Source organism: Enhydra lutris, unplaced genomic scaffold (genome assembly GCF_002288905.1).
Source record: "Enhydra lutris kenyoni isolate GAN:26980312 unplaced genomic scaffold, ASM228890v2 scaffoldscaffold9, whole genome shotgun sequence".
NCBI classification, from domain to species: domain Eukaryota; kingdom Metazoa; phylum Chordata; class Mammalia; order Carnivora; family Mustelidae; genus Enhydra; species Enhydra lutris.
In genome coordinates this window covers 3,519,319-3,533,071 of record NW_019154093.1, presented here as the reverse complement: position 1 = coordinate 3,533,071, position 13,753 = coordinate 3,519,319, and the positions used below count along the sequence as shown (strand labels likewise).

Sequence of the window (13,753 nt, the reverse complement as noted above, 5' to 3'; positions counted from 1 at the left end):
TGGTGGCAGATGGAGCACGTCTGGGGCTCTTTTTATCCTGTGAGTTCATAGAAAATAAATGCAAGCCTAACTTCCAAGAAGGTGAAGATAATGGTAAATCAGTCTTAACCCCGCTGTCTGCCCCCGCATCTCCCTTACCTCCTGTAGGCCACTGGGACCAGAACTGTCACAGCAGACAGTTGTGTCCAGAACCCAGGTCCTGCAGGAGGCAGCGCTGCATGGGCTCTGAATCCGGGCTCGGAGCCCATCTGGGATCCAGGGTGTTGGGAGGGGTGGGCGGTGGTCAGCAGATCATAGCATTCCAGTGCTGCCTGGTCTTCTCCCCTACCCCAAGCTTCCCCGCTGTCTCTCTCCTCACCTCAGCAGCACAGATTTTGTGCAATGACAAGGAAAAGGAACATTCAGTGCCAGGCTTTTAATTACAATTGCTTCAGGCTGCTGGCCTCCATGCCAAATGGCCACACGGAGAATGTTCTAGCACACCAGAAAGCCGACGGGGTCCAGTCTGCGGTGCACACGGCACGTGGCCAGGATGGGGCTGTGTTCCTACCAGGGAAAGGCTGGACCCCGATTCATTCACGTGGGCCTCAGAGCAGCTGGGCTTTCCGCTGGAGCCGCTGGGCCAGATGGCACTGCCCGCCAGGACCCTTACAACAGACTCCAGGGAAGGCCTGTAATTGGGTGGGAGAGAGTTCTCTGGGAGGAAGGCCGAGCTGCAGAAGGATGATAGGGATGGATGAGACCGTGGGGCACAGCCATGTGGGAGGAATAGGATAATCCCGTCCACAACACTTCACAATCTACAACGAGCTTTCCGCTTTCTCGAGCATGCTTAATCCTCCCATCAATCCTGCTTAGGAGACAGGGCTCAGAGAAGGGAAGTCACTTGCCCAGAGTTAAACAGGCAGAAAACCAGGTCTGGAGCCATGGCCTCCCACTGCATCCAGCAGTCTCCACAAGGAGTCAGGGGAGCAGCCCAAGCAGGAAGCAGCTCGTACCACCTCCCCCGCCGGGAGCCACCAGGGCGACTGTCTCTCAGGGCAGCACCGTGGTGACAGTGGTGAGCACCACGTGCTCGGGGACTTTGGAGACGGAGTACCGGCTGTGCAAGGACAAGGACTTGTGGCTGGCAGAGGAGCGGGGGCTGGGGGCCTTCGGAGAGTAGCAGGGACCCAGGCCAGGCAGGCAGCTGGAGAAGGCGGCCTTAAACTGCTCCCGGAATTTGCCTTGGTTGGAGACAGAAGACACAGCCATAAGGAGATGGATGAAGCAGGAAGGTCCTTGGGCCCAGGAACACCCACGCAGCTCCAGCCAAGCTGCCTGTGAGGGGGCGGGAGGGCAGGGGAGAGCTGGGACGAAGAAAGCCCCAAAGGCGACCTTGGCATTGCCAGGGAGAGTGAGCACAGAGGCCCCGGAGCAGTTCCCAAGGAGAAATGCAATTTTCATCTGATTCCTTGACTGCACTCTGGCTCTGAGCCCGGCTCAGAACGTGGTGTCTGGTTCCGGGGCCTGGGGCCACCTCTGCCCCCCTTGGTGGGTAGGGGCAGAGGCTCGGACTCATGGCTATGGCTAGGCTATCCCCACCCGTGCCCCACAGTGACGGAAAGGACAGCAGCAGCCTGCATGAGGCCCTGTGAGGGGCACCTCCGCTTTGCCCCACGCACCGCTCCTCCCCTGCTTCTCCCAGAACCCTGAGAGGCTGGCGTCCTTTATCCTTACTTCATAGGTGAGACGCACAATGGTGTAGAGACCTGCCCAAGGTCCCCCAGCCAAAAGTCAGGCCCAGTTCTCATTCCGGAGCCCTTCTCTTGAAGGGGACAACAGAGTAGGGAAGAAGGGACTACCACAGCCAGCTTGGTCAGCCAAAGGACACCAAGGAAACAGACGGTGTCTGGAGCAGAAAACTCCTTGACCACGCTTCGTCAGCCAGCAAGCCTCCCTCGGGCCCCAGCAGAGGCCCAGGCACACAGTAGGTGCTCAGTAAACGGACACAAGACAGGAATGCCTGGCAGGAAGTCTGGTTGCCGCCTTTGTGGCAGCCCTTACATCTTCTGTTCTCTCCCCTGAGCTGGAGACTGCCGGCTAGCCTTCGAGGACTAATTCTTTAGTCTCAGTGAGGGTTAGGATATGAACCCCCAGCCCCTCCTTCAGCTTTTCCCAAAGATCATTGTTCCCAGGCTTGAAGAGGCATCTGGACCAGCTCGTTAGGCCTAGTTCTGCAGCCAGAGGCCTCGTGAGCCACACTTCTGCTGAGCCCAGGTGGGTCCGCGGGCAGAGGTGTTACCACCCGGAGCCTGGGAGGTTGGGGCAGGAGGTGCACACAGTGGGACAGCAGAGGGGAGCGGCCTGGGGTGGGGTTAGGGGACTGGGGATGCCTGGACTTCCAGACAGGAGAGCAAGAAGGCTGGTACTGGAGACAGATGGGTCCAGGGACAGTCCCCCACATTCTGGCGGCTCTGCCAGTTCCTGTCTAGCTGGGCATGGGGAAGCCCTCCCCGGCCCTGGGCAGCCTCTACTGGCGATCCTCCCTTACCCAAATGACTTGGTTATGCAGTCATCCTCTCGGGTGGGAGCTCCCGGGCCCTCTTCCCATAGGCCTGGCTCCCCCAGAGCCTGTGTTGGCCAGACAGGGCCGACTAGAGGTTCTGGTGTGTGGCCTGTCTCCCACTTAGACCAGGGCTCCTGATCAGGGCCAGGTCTCTCCCAAATGAGAGTTCCCAGAGCCAGCTCGAGATCCCCAGGCGGGAGCAGGGACATCCCCTCCTGCCATCCCTTTATTCAGCCTGGCTTGGGGGTGTGCAGACTATTGTCCCGAAGACTGCCGCACCCTTCCCCACCCATCCCCCTACCTCTCCAGCCCGCTTACCACTGAGGAAGTTGTAGATGATGGGGTTAGCAGCGCTGTTGGCATACACCAGCCAGTGCGAGAAGGTGAAGCAGGCATAGACGGCTTCTCGGTCGCTGGCTTGGCGGAACATCCCGAACACCCTAGGACCAGGGGGAGGACAGTCAGAAATGGGGTAGAAGTGTGTGCACGTGTTCCCATTTTTGTTGGGTGGGAGTCACTGTCCTTATCTAAAACACAGGAAAGCCAAGGCTCAGAAAGGGGAAGTGAGTTGACCAAGGTCACACAGCTCACTAGTGGCTATCGAGTGGAAGAGTTCCCACTGCCCCTTCTGTCCCACCAGGTGGCCCTTTCCTGGGCCTTTAGGTCTGAGGTCTTGAGCACGGAGAGTGTAACCAGGGTGGCTGTCGGGACAGGGACCAGGGTCCATCTGCTCATTCACCGGCTCTCAGATCCCCTGGGACCCCCATCCACTTCCTCACCCACCCTTGCAGCGACATGAGGAGTCAAGAAGACATCATCCATTGTTCAGTTAGGGAGGTGCACAGAAGCAAAATGACATGCCCGAGATCACAGGAAGTGATCCAGGAAATGGCCAAGCACAAACTCACACTGAGATTGGCTCCTGACAAACAGCCCGCTGCTCTCTCCTGGTGCCCCGCAGCCCCTCACTTGCTGAACCCCGTGTTCCCTCCGCTTCCAGTGCTTTCCTCCAGACACCTGCTGGCCTGGTCCCTTGGTTTCCCCCCTTCCTTCAAGTCCCTGCCAAATGTCATTTCCTCAGATGAGCCTTTTTTTTTAACCCTTGTATCTAAAAAAAAAAAAAAGATGAAAAAATAAACACACAAAACCCCACTAACTCGTCACCTTCACTCTGTTCTTTCCCTATTTTGTCTTCATCGTGGTATCCCTCCCTGCCCGTACAGTGGAGACTTATTTCTCTGTCCCACTAGATGTCGCCTCCAAGAAGGCAGAGACTTTGTCTTGTGCACGTGGTCACTGTGCTCCCTGCCCCCCACCCCCACGGGGAGCTGATGGTTGAGAGAAGAGATGGAGGAATTTTCATAATCCCCTTGCAGGCCACGGCTGGCTGGCGTTATTCACAGTTTACAGGCAAGAAATTGAGGCTGGGAGGCTCCGAGAAGGGAAATGACCTGCCTCCAAGGCCACATAGTGGGTGAGGACTAGGGCCCTTCTTCCCCCCAAGCAGAGAGAGGCCACCAGCTATCCCCTTGCTCTCTCACCTCTTGAGGACATTGAGGACGCTGATGGGCAGGTAGCAGAGGGCAAAGACCAGCAGCACCACCATCAGCATCTTGGCCGTCTTCCTCCGCGCCCGCATCTGCTTCATCTCAGCCAGGAAAGCCCGGGCCCGGGCCCGGGGCGGGGGCTCTGCGCTCGGGCCCTGCCCCGGGTCGTCCGACTGGTCTGAGGGCCGCTTCCAGTTCCTCACCAGGGCTGATGTGGTGCCGGGGATCTGGTCGGCACAGAGAGTGAGAGAGCGGTGGTGGGTGGGGCTCCTCGGGAGGGCCATTCTCCTCTGCGGAGTGCTGCTCCGGGGGGACCCTGGGGCAGGCTGGAGGTGGGCCAAGGGAAGGAACCTAATATTCATGATGAAGACCGACACTCAGGGCTGGAGGGGCCCCGTGAACTTGAATCTCTCAGGAGCTCATTGTGAACCCCCCACGGTGTGCCTTCGGGGAAGGGCTTCCTGGCCCTCAGTTACTGATGAAAGAACAAAACCTCAGAGAGGCAGGAGACTCTAGAACATCCTCCCGAGCTACCCCTCCATCCTCCTTAGGCCATCGCTTCCCGTTGTGGGGGGAGGGGTGGTGGGGTGAGTTGTGCCCCCCACCTCGCCTGTGCCTGACCCCGGAAAGCGAGCAGAGCAGGTGAGCAGGTGAGCGGCATGGAATGGCCGGAGCCTCAGAGCACAGTCCCTGCCTCCGTCACAGCCCAGAAACCTGGGAGGGGTCCAGGTTTCAGGAGCAGCCATAGATCTCCTTGAAGCCTCTCACACCATTGGACACATGAATCACCCCCCAAAAGAAGGGCACAGGGCTACAGTTGAGGAAAATTAGGGGCTAGAGCCAGCTCAGCTGTTCATGACCTGTGTGAGCTCACTCAACCCACTCTCCTGCCCCGAGCCTTGGTTTTCTCATCTATTAGAGGAGGATAGTGACTCTTGGCATCGGGACGGGGGGGTGGGGGGCGGCTATCGGGCAGAAAGCAGGTGCTGGTGGACTGCAGGCTGGTCACCTTCTGGTCTGCATCCTCGCCTTGCCCAGGCACAGGACCCAGAACTTAGCCCCCTGGTACCCAGAACCTCTGAGCACTCCCCTCCCCCCACAACCACCCCCTGCCCCCCAGAACCTGCCGTTGGTGGGTCTGTAACAGAGGCCAGCAGGCAGGCCCTGGAACCGGAAAGCTTCTGCCACCCGTCTGCTGTGGCAAGTTGGCCGCCCTTTGTCAGCATTGGCAATGGGGGTTCTACTGCTTCTGTGCTTAGGTTGTTGTGAAGACGTTGGGAGCCAAGTGCCGAATTTGGCAAAAACGCAGAGATAATGTTGTTGTGGGGCCAACGTGGGCATTAGAATGCCACTGCTCTTCCCCTGGCTGGCTGAGGGGTTTGGGAGAAGAGGCTTTGCCTCTCTGGGACTCCGTTCTCTCATACATTCAGCTGGGGACAATATACGAGGGTTGAGAGGAGGCGAGACTAGCTGGAAGTACCGGGTACAATGAAGGGCAGCTACTGGGCTCAGAACGATGATGAGGTTTTAGATACTGAAGCCGGTGTCAGTTAACATTCGGTTGCAGGGTCGGCCGCAGTGCTTTGGCCTTGACTTTGACCTGTCCCTGGGCCTTGCCTCTCTCCGGTGGCAGCCGGGATGGCAGATTCTTTCTGTTCCCTCAGACCAGGACCCCTTTCCTCCCCACCAGCCCAGACAGGGACACCAGAGTGGGCCTCACCTGGCGGCCCCAGAGCTTGCGGAAGATCTGGAAATAGGCCATGGCCATGAGGCCCAGTGGGGCCAGGTAAGTGACAATGAAGAAGCAACTGTGGTAGATCTTGGGGTAGAGGTCGTCTGTAGGGGTCAAGAGACACAAGGGCAAGAGACGCACCCCTTCTGGGGTCCTCCAGCCTGTTCCACTTAGCAAAGCCCCCTTGCCCCATCTGGAGCCGTATAGCCAAAGCAAGCAGCTGGGCCTCTTATAGACACCACGACAGAGAGGGTCTCTCTGACCCTGCAGTTGCCCAGCCAGTGGGTGTCCATCCTGGAGGGAGCCCTCACAGGTGTCTAGACTAGAGGAGATACCCGCTTTGGAGGTGTCCTTGCTAGATGCCTGCTGGATGGCGTCCATCAAGGGGTCACCTGCCCTGGGAGGGTAACCCTATAGAAGCCGGCTCCACCCTGGGAGTGCCCGCCCCATAAGTATACTGACAGATGCCTGTCCTAGGGGTACGTGTCCCGGAGGCGCCCACTGCAGGGCCTCCTGCTCGAGGCCCCCACCATTACCTGCCCAGTGTTCATCACAGACGGAGAAGAGCCGGGTGCGGTTGGCTAGCTCAGGCAGCATGCTGCTGTATTCCATGACGGCAGCCTGGGGCACCATCATGGCCAAGGACACAGCCCAGATCCCCAGGATGGAGCCACGGGCGCGCCTCGCAGTACTCTTGAACAGCAGCGGGTGGCAGATGGCGTACCAGCGGTCCAGGGCGATGAAGCTGAGAGTCAGCACCGCCACCGACACAGACACGGCCTGCCCCATGGGCACACGGTGTCAATCCCCTTGGGGGCCACCCACAGACATGGGGTGGGTGATGGGGCATGGAGTCCCGAAATGCCAGGCGTCCATGCTGACTGCGCTGCACTGCTCACGGCTTATGGAGCTTTGGGCAAATCACTCACCTTCTCTGAGGCTCGTCTGAGGAATGGGAACATGTCCTCCACCTTCAGGATTCTTGCGAGAATCCATGAAATCATGGGTGGGAAATGTCCAGGTTGAGACCTGGCCCATAGTGGGTGCTTCCCTACCATGAATAGTAACTTAATGGGACCTACTACGTGCCAGGCACTGTTCTCATTATCCTCACAACAGCCCCATGGTGCGTACTCTCACCCCACATTACAGAGGAGGACACTGAGGCACAGGAAGATTAAATAATTTGCCTGAGGTGCATTTCCTCCCCACCCTGTCTTTATTGTCAGTGTTTGCAGCATTAATCTGTTGAGTGGAAAATCTTAAAAATCCAAGAGGCGGGGCACCTGGGTGGCTCAGTGGGTTAAAGCCTCTGCCTTCGGCTCAGGTCATGATCCCAGCGTCCTGGGATCGAGCCCTGCATCAGGCTCTCTGCTCAGCAGGGGGCCTGCTTCCCTTCCCCTATCTCTGCCTGCCTCTCTGCCTACCTATGATCTCTGTCTGTCAAATACATAAATAAAATCTTTTAAAAAAAAATCCAAGAGGCATTTCTCTTTGCCCAGGGATGCCTTCCTTCCCCAGGGCTGTGAGGAAAGAGCCTCCCTCAGGGAGGCAGACGTGAGCCTAGGAACAGAAGTGGAGGTGGAGGCTTCCTCTGGGAGAGAACCCTGCCCTCTGGGGTGCATCCTGGCCTCTGGCCAAGTCTCTTCCCCCAACCCCCACCACATTTGGACAACCTGATCCCTGCCGCTGGGGATGGAAGGCCCTGGCCAGAGGTGGTCTCCTCACACCAGCCCCCTGGGAACCAGGGAGCAGGCCGAGCACGCATCTGTGCCTGTCACCGTGGGCTTGTGCCCCTCTCCTGGTGAGTGGAGGTGACTGCACGTGTGTCCAGTGGCTATGTGCGTGTGGGTCTGCGGGTGTGACCAGGTAGGGATCTCTGTATGAGTGTGTGGGGCCGGGCCTGTGTCTCCAAGTGTCAGGCCTTGTGGCCGGGCCCTGATGACAGGAGAGGACGACACAGCAGAGGAACTGAGCCACCGCATCCCGTCTGAAAGGCAAGTCCAAGGGTCGCTGAGGTCTGTGCAAGGCCATGGTTTTTTGTACTTGGGGTGACAGAGGGGTGACAGACGGTGCCTGGGTGGAGCTCACCTGTAGATAGGGGATGACCTTGCAGAGGGCATGACCGAAGAGCCAGGACTCAGTGATGTCTACCAGCAGGCTGGCCGGGAGGCAGATGGCTGTCACAAGCACGTCAGCCAGGGACAGGTTGACGATGAAGTAGTTGGTGACTGTCCTCATGTGGTGGTTCCTCCAGACAGCCAGGCAGACTGCAGGGCAGGGGTGGGAAGAGGAGGGGGACGTGAAGAGGGGGCGGGCAGAGCCGTGCTACCCAGCCCCCACACTGTCAAGCTAAGGGGAGGTGGGGAGGGAGAGAGAGAGAAGCCAGGCCCAGGACCCCGGCCAGTGCCCAGGGGAAGTCCACAGCACCGCGGGGACCTAAACACCTACCCAGCGTGTTGCCCACCAGGGCCACAAGGAACACAGCCACGTAGGCAGCGATGAGGACCCACTCATACTGCTTTGGGTAGAGATAATCACGCCACAGGTAGCGCAGGAACTCGTCTTCGTAGTCAGGAGGCACCAGGGATGGTGATGGGTCCCCAACGCCAGTGGGGGTCCCAGTCTGGGCCCCTGGGGTGGCCGAGGGCTCCATGAGCTCAGGAGCCGCTGATGGCTAGGGGCATCCTGGGCCCGGCAGGGCGTGGGGAGCCCCGACCAGGTCTCAGCCCACTTCTCTTGCACACAGGTCTCTGGGGTCCCAGCCCCAAGCCTCCTGAAAGAAGGAGGGGAGGAAGGAAGAAAGAACACTAGGAGTGTGCCAGGCACTTTGCAGGTAAGCTCCCTCCGTTCTCATAGTGCGTCGGTTACGGTGAGCCCGAAATCGATGAAGACAGATGTGGCTTACATCTCAATTCCATGCTAGGTGCTGTTGGATGCCTTACGTCTCCCCTTTCAGCCTTGGTTTCCCCATCTTTCCAAAGGAGTAATAACCGTACCTACCCCACAGGGCCGCAGCCAGGTGTAATGAGCACTAATACGTACCCAGATGCTGGCAAAGGAAACCGGCTTCAGGGCCGGCTCCCGTTACCATGAGCCCTTTGCTTAAGGCCACAAAGCTACTATGCCAGGTCTGTCTGAATCCACGAAACACCATGGATTTGTGACTGGAAGCCATCCCCATTGCCAATGTTCTCTCCTGAGTCAGTTCACAGGCCTGGATTTTTGGTTGAAAAATGGTCAAGGGAAGCATTAGGGACCCAGGCGCCGCCCTCCAGACCTGGACCCTCCCCGGTAGGACACACATTGGCGGCAGGGGTGCAGGAAGGAACTGACGACCTCCCTGCAAGAGAGGAGAGCCCCAGGCCCAGCGACCAGGCCGCTCAGACCCCCGGATCTTCCCCGCTTGAATCCCCGCGGCCGCGATGTTCCCCGACGGCCGCCAGGGGTCGCTGGGCTGGCGCGCAGGCCGCTTTCTCCATTCATAAATCGGGCCTCCCTCCCCGCCCCTCTTCGCTCGCTCAGACCCCTCCTTCCCGCGGCTAGGCAGGGACGACCCCGGACGTGTGTAGGAGGGTTGCCGGTCCCTGGAGACCACTGGGGGAGGTTGAGGGGACTCCTTCATACCCCCTCAGGTGCCGACGGACCCAGTCCCTCAGCGGGACCTCCCTGCACCTCGGGGACTGGGTTGGGGGGGGCGGCTGCGGGGAAAGGTGGAGGAACGAAGGCGCTAGAGGTTCTGCAGAAACCTGCCTGGAGGAGGGCAGAGCCTCCAGGGGACCCTGCCTTCCAGCACCCAGGTTATGCCCCGCCGAGGGTCCTTTGGAACCCCCACCCCGGGCCTGGGGGAATCCCCCAAACCCCGCACCTGTTGGCTCCAGGACCCCGGCGTCCTCGGCTGCTGGTCCCCGGACCTTGCACCGGGGACTCCGCCTCCCTGCCCCGAAGGCCGGGCTTCAGGGGCCCGGGCCGGGGGAGGGGGGGTCCGGGGCAGCCCCCTCCCAAGGCCGCGCTGCCTGGGCTTGCTCGGCTGGGCGCGAGCCGCCGCTCCAACGCCGGCTCTGGCTGGGCGCGGGCTCAGCCCGGCTGCGCGCCGCGGGGAGGGGGGACGAGCGGGAGGAGCGGGAGGGGAGGGGAGCCCCCAGCCGGTCTCCGCTTCATGTCGCCCAGCCCGAGACCGGGAGGGCGGGGGAGACGCTCATTCCTCCTCGCCTGCCACTTCATGCTTCCATCCCACCTCCATTCATGCGTCCATCCGTTCATTCATACGTTCGCTTTCACTCGGCATCTGTGCCTCCGGCCGCTGAGCGTTCAGAGCGCACCTACTGTGTGCTGGCGGGCCCTAGGCAGCTCCGGAGGGGCCCCAGCGCAGACGGGTGATCCCAGCTCCACTTCTCGCGGCCGCGCCTAGCTGAGGAGGAGGATGGCACAGGTGGGTCACAGGGGTGCCCATCTCCCAGCGCACCCCCCCTTCTCTCCGCCCCAATCCTTTTTCTTCATACCTGCTTTCCCCCCCCTCCCAAGATGGATGGTAAGTAGGGGCAGGAAGAGGGGAGCCAGAGGGCCTGACGAATTCAACAAACAATTACTAAGCTGTGTGCCAGGCAGTGAGCTAGAATAATAGGGCTGCCTCAAGTGTACCCCATCCCCCCACCATGCAGGATCTCACTTAATCTCCCCGCCAGTCCAGGGAGGTAGTCACTATTGCCCCATTTTGCAGATGAGGACACTGGGTTCACATGGTTCAGAACTTGCCCAAGGCCACACAGCAGAGGCAGAGTTAGGATTCTGACCTGTGATCCTCTCCAGGTTTACCCATCTCCTTGCCAGGCAGAAACTCCCCGTCCTTCAGACACGCCCAGGCTGGCCAGAGACAGGAGGCTCACAGCCCAGCAAGTGACTATAGCATGAGGAGGGCTGGGAAGTGGCCCAGAAGAACAGATTAATTCAACCAGGGCATCAGGACAGACTTCTTGGAGCAGGAACACAGGGACCTGAAAAGTGAGATGGCAGCCTTGCAAGGGGGATTGAGGTAGCCACAGAGAAGTTTCCAAGTAGAGGAAACAGCAGGTGTAAAGGTAGGGAGGTGGGGCCTTCCAGGAACCACTGGGAGGTGATGAGCGACCCCCTGGGCATCAGGCTGTGCCCTGCCTCAGGACAGGACCTTCCTGGCACATCCGGTCCCACCGTCCTCTCACCCCCAGTAACTCACAGTCCCTCCCTCCTTGGGGAGATTCCTGAGATGTAACACTCCATGTTCTCTGTGGCAGCCAAAGCCCTTTCTCAGAGGAGCTGGAGATGGGCCATTAAACACAGTGTTTGGTAGTGGAGCTGGGGTGACAGTGGTCAGGTCAGCAACCTCCCCTGCCTCTCCAGAAAGGGAGAACTGAAGCCGATCCTAAGGCATGACTCTGTCCCTGGGCAGGACGAGTGATGGATGCCAGCATCCGTGTGGTTCCAGTGTTCTGTCCTGCCTGCCTGGGGTGCTGGCGGTGGGAGGGGAATGAATGAGGGGACTCGAGAGAGGAGCACCTGGTGTGCGTGTGCACGTGTGCATGGGTGTGCGTGAGCGTGCATGTGTGCTTGCACATGAACGTGTGTGTCTATGTTTTTCTGTATTTAAGAGGAAGGGCTGTGAGTGTGTGTTTAGAGAATCTATTCTGTGACTCTGTGTTACTGTGTGTGTGTGTGTGTGTGTGTGTGTATGTGTGTGTGTCTGAGTGTGCATGTGAGCAGAGGACAGGCTTTGGGTTGGTGACCAAGTGTCACCCTGAGTGGGCTGTGTCTGCATGGGGCTTACTTTGTGTACATTGGTGTTTGTGTACACGAGGAGTGTGTGCGTGTGTGTGTGTGTGTGTGTGTGTATGGAGGGGGTGTCTGTCTCCCTGTGTGTCTGAATGTGTAGTTTGGGCTTTGACTAGCATCAGCCTCCTGGCGTACGCCCCTATGAGCATGGGAATGTGTGTGTGGGCACGCCTTTGTGTCTGCGGCCCTGCCACTGTTCGAATGTGGGACTTGGTTTGTCCGCCCCCGCAGCGATGACTCATCTAATCCCTCACTCTCAACCCCCCACCAACCCCCCAGCTAGAGCTGGGACTGTCTGCTATGTCAGGGCTAGGGAGGGGGCTGCAGCATGGGCTGGGACGGAGGGCGAACCGCGCGGGGACCCTCAGGTGACAGCCACAGCTGCTAATACAACAGGCACACGAGTCTGCGAGGATGGTGGGCACCAGCGGAGCCCAGCCCAGAGCTCGGGATGCTTGGGCCTCCCAGACACCCAGTGCTGGAGTGAGCAAGGGTCTCCCCAGGCCCCCAAGCCATTATACGTGGGGTGCATGTGTCTGTGCATGTGTGTGTGGAGGGGAAGGAGTCATGGCTGAGAATTCAGTTTCCCCAGAGCCAGTCCCATCTCCCCTGAAGAGGGATCCTAATGGCCAACTCCCCCTTCATCCTTTGGTCCCCCAGAGATGGCTGCCCTCCAAGACAAAGGATCAGGAGTGGTTCCTTCTACCCTGAGGCAACAGATATTTTTCCTGCTCAGACTTTCACCAGAGAGGAGGCTCTGGGCCCCCAGGTCCCCCTGGTCCTGAGTCTGGCTCCCTCACTCACGGCCTGAGGGTAAGAGAGGACAATTGTTTGGTCTGGGTAGATACTCCGAGAAAACCCTGGGATCCCAAGAGGGGGTCAGTGATGTTCTGGAAGACCCACAGGGGCTGTGGTGGTTTGGTCCTTGAGCCCAATAGCACTGGTCTCTGGGAGCTCCTGGCAAAGCACCAGGCCCAGGGGAGGCGTCGGGGGATCTCATGTCATCCATCTCCAGGCTGGGCACTCAGCCCTAGGACCTCCACGGCCCAGCGAGACCAGCCCTGGAGACTTGGCTTTGCCTGAGCTGTCCGTCAACTGGTGACCACATGACCTCTTTCCTGGAACCAGCCAGCCCTGGCCTTGTTGATCTAATCCTGGACCTCTGAGCCCCAGGTCCCTGTCACATCCATCTTTAAGTGCGATCCCCGGCACTGGCCCCAGGTGCTGCTTCCCCCTCCCTTCCAATTCCAGTGTGACCTCTGTCAGGCTAGGACTAGAATAATCAAAATATAATTGGGTTTTCCACTTGCTAATGCTGCCAAAGGCCTGGGCTGTGCATGGGAACACTCTGAACAGGGCAGGGGTGACTCTTAGAAGAACAGAAATCAGCAGACAAGCAGAGGGATGCAGAGGGGTGCGGGGCAAGCCAGCAGGGGCGGGGTTGTGGGCCCAGAATGGGGGACTCTGAGGGCTGAGTCTGGCAGGCCACTGAGGAGGCTGTGGGGTTTGGTCCTCGGGACCAACAGCACTGGCCTCTGGGAGCTCCTAGCAAAGTGCCACCCCATGGGAGGGACCCAGGGGCCTCATGTCCTCTGTTTCCAGGCTAGGCGCTCAGTCTTTGTGCCTCCTCCCCTCGGGAAGGGCTGACCCTCCTTCAGGGTGTGGGTGGCTTGAAGGGCATGGACATCCACTGAGAGAGCAGGGGGCCTAGGACCTACAACCAGGCGTCCTTGCTGGCTTCATAAGCTACTGATCATCTTCCAGCTGGGACAGGGGCTAGAGACAGCAGTCTCTGCTCCCTCGCTCATATATTCACTCAACAAACACGGACGGTGAGTTAGCTATCAAGAGGGGGGCCCTGCTGGTTAGTCTGGGGAGACCCCCCCCAGGGGGACAAACGGTGGGGGTGGGTATCACATCCATTAGAGTGGGAGATCGTGGCATCGGGGGTGGGCGACGGGATAGGACTGGGGTCAGCAGTGATAGTGTCCCTGAGCCCAGAAATAACTGTCACCCCTCCCAGGATGTTGAGCCTTGTGTTGAAATGTGGTTAGAAGCACAGGCTTGGGGCCAGAAAGACTGGGTCAGACTCCCAGCCCTGCTGCGTCCTGCTGTGTGATC

General features: G+C 59.3%; 1 protein-coding gene across 1 annotated transcript; it reads right to left on the bottom strand.

Annotated features, from left to right (window-relative positions):
• Positions 1-1,035: 1,035 nt before the first annotated feature.
• On the bottom strand, positions 1,036-8,483 carry LOC111143558 (hypocretin receptor 1). Its single transcript, XM_022497382.1, has 7 exons — positions 8,279-8,483; positions 7,919-8,097; positions 6,364-6,607; positions 5,816-5,931; positions 4,090-4,322; positions 2,867-2,988; positions 1,036-1,226 (listed from the first exon to the last, which is right to left on the bottom strand). Exons 1-7 carry the CDS (start codon positions 8,481-8,483, stop codon positions 1,036-1,038), a joined length of 1,290 nt encoding a protein of 429 aa, XP_022353090.1.
• Positions 8,484-13,753: the final 5,270 nt, after the last annotated feature.

What these genes read in the sequence shown, in the direction of transcription:
- LOC111143558 (XM_022497382.1), bottom strand. Translation starts at nt 8,483, where the DNA reads ATGGAGCCCTCGGCCACCCCAGGGGCCCAGACTGGGACCCCCACTGGC. An exon ending in GCAAGCTCTGGGGCCGCCAG is followed by an intron (nt 4,323 to 5,815) that starts GTGAGGCCCACT and finishes TGTGCCGACCAG; the next exon opens with ATCCCCGGCACCACATCAGC. An exon ending in GTCCTCAATGTCCTCAAGAG is followed by an intron (nt 2,989 to 4,089) that starts GTGAGAGAGCAA and finishes CCCTGGTCCTAG; the next exon opens with GGTGTTCGGGATGTTCCGCC.